Here is a 1,759-nt window from a genome sequence, read left to right on the forward strand (position 1 = left end):
GACGCCAATGCTGAGGACCAGGGGCCCATCTACAACTACCGCGTGGAGATCTCCATCTTTTTCATCGTCTACATCATCGTCATCGCCTTCTTCATGATGAACATCTTYGTGGGCTTCGTCATCATCACCTTCCGTGCACAGGGCGAGAGCGAGTACCGCAACTGCGAGCTTGACAAGAACCAGGTCAGGGGACACAGTGGCTCTGCAGTGTCCCCACGGCCCTGCAGAGTCCCATATCCTCATGCCCCCACAGCAGCAGTGCAGAGGGAATCCATAGTGTGGCAGTACAGTGAGAGTGCTCCTGCAGTGTCCCCACAGAAGCAGTGTGTGCAAGGGCAGTGGGGGTGGCAGTGTCCCCGCAGTGTCCCCATGCTGTCCCCGTGTCCCCACAGCGGCAGTGTGTGGAGTACGCGCTTAAGGCACAGCCACTGCGCCGTTACATCCCCAAGAACCGCACCCAGTACCGTGTGTGGGCCATGGTCAACTCCACCGCCTTCGAGTACATCATGTTCGTCCTCATCCTGCTCAACACCATCGCCCTGGCCGTGCAGGTGAGGGGGACACCCGGGGGGACCAAGGGGTCACAGGGGAACAGCTCCAGACCCCCGTGTATGTCCCCAGCACTACGAGCAGTCGAAGCCCTTCAACTAYGTGATGGACCTGCTCAACATGGTGTTCACGGGGCTCTTCACCGTGGAGATGGTGCTCAAGATCATCGCCTTCAAGCCCCGGGTACACTGGGGGGGCTCTCACGCTGAGGGAGGGTCACACTGGGGGGGGTCACACAAGGAGGGGTGTCACAGGGTGGGGTCACACAAGGCGGGGTGTCACAGGACAGGAGCTCCTCACGATCTTCCCCATCTACCCCCCCCAGCATTACTTCTGCGATGCCTGGAACACCTTCGATGCCCTCATCGTGGTGGGCAGTGTGGTGGACATCGCCGTCACCGAGGTCAACGTGAGTGGCTCTYCTTGTCCCCTGGTTCCGGGGAGATTGGTTTTTGGTGGGCTCCTGGATGTCTGGGTCTCCCCCCATCCATRTCCTCATGTYCATCTGTCTMCATCATCTCCGTCATTTCCATCTCSRTCATSTCCATCCATCTCCATGATCTCTGTCCATCTCCAACTCCATCATCACATCTGCATGTGACAACAGAACGGGGGGCACGTTGGTGAGGTATGAGGGGGGTGTCCCCAGTTGGGGGATTTTTGGGGGAGATTTGCATGGGTTTTGGGGTGCCCCTGACCCTGCTCCCCACAGAGCTCAGAGGACAGTTCCCGCATCTCCATCACCTTCTTCCGGCTCTTCCGCGTGATGCGGTTGGTGAAGCTGCTCTCCAAGGGCGAAGGCATCCGCACGCTGCTCTGGACCTTCGTCAAGTCCTTCCAGGTGGGGCTGGGGGGGACACGGTGGGTGACACAGAGGAGGGGGGCACGGGAGGTGGGGGCAGAACCCCCTCACCCCCCACTCTGTCCCCAGGCCCTGCCGTACGTCGCCCTGCTCATCGCCATGATCTTCTTCATCTACGCTGTCATTGGGATGCAGGTGAGGGGCCTGGGAGGAGCCTCCCCAGGTGAGGGGGAGGTGAGGGGCATGAGGGGGTGGTGTTCTGCCAGCCCCCAGCCACCCAGGACCCTCTGTCCCCGCTAGACCTTTGGGAAAGTGGCACTGCAGGATGGGACCCAGATCAATCGCAACAACAACTTCCAGACCTTCCCCCAGGCCGTGCTGCTGCTCTTCAGGTGGGGCTGGGGGGTG

The 1,759-nt window shown here is 60.6% G+C and overlaps 1 protein-coding gene across 1 annotated transcript in view; it reads left to right on the top strand.

Annotated features, from left to right (window-relative positions):
* Positions 1-1,759, top strand: part of LOC130587072 (voltage-dependent L-type calcium channel subunit alpha-1F-like) — a 9,360-nt gene that overhangs the window by 3,552 nt on the left and 4,049 nt on the right. The window contains exons 6-13 of the mRNA XM_057388027.1: positions 1-183; positions 393-551; positions 622-732; positions 875-958; positions 1,157-1,177; positions 1,262-1,390; positions 1,481-1,546; positions 1,652-1,755. Coding sequence (XP_057244010.1) covers positions 1-183; positions 393-551; positions 622-732; positions 875-958; positions 1,157-1,177; positions 1,262-1,390; positions 1,481-1,546; positions 1,652-1,755 — 857 coding nt within the window. The remainder of the gene's footprint in view (positions 184-392; positions 552-621; positions 733-874; positions 959-1,156; positions 1,178-1,261; positions 1,391-1,480; positions 1,547-1,651; positions 1,756-1,759) is intronic.

The sequence above is a fragment of the Malurus melanocephalus genome, unplaced genomic scaffold (assembly GCF_030028575.1).
Source record: "Malurus melanocephalus ecotype Western Australia unplaced genomic scaffold, MMel_1.1 scaffold_1505, whole genome shotgun sequence".
NCBI lineage: Eukaryota > Metazoa > Chordata > Aves > Passeriformes > Maluridae > Malurus > Malurus melanocephalus.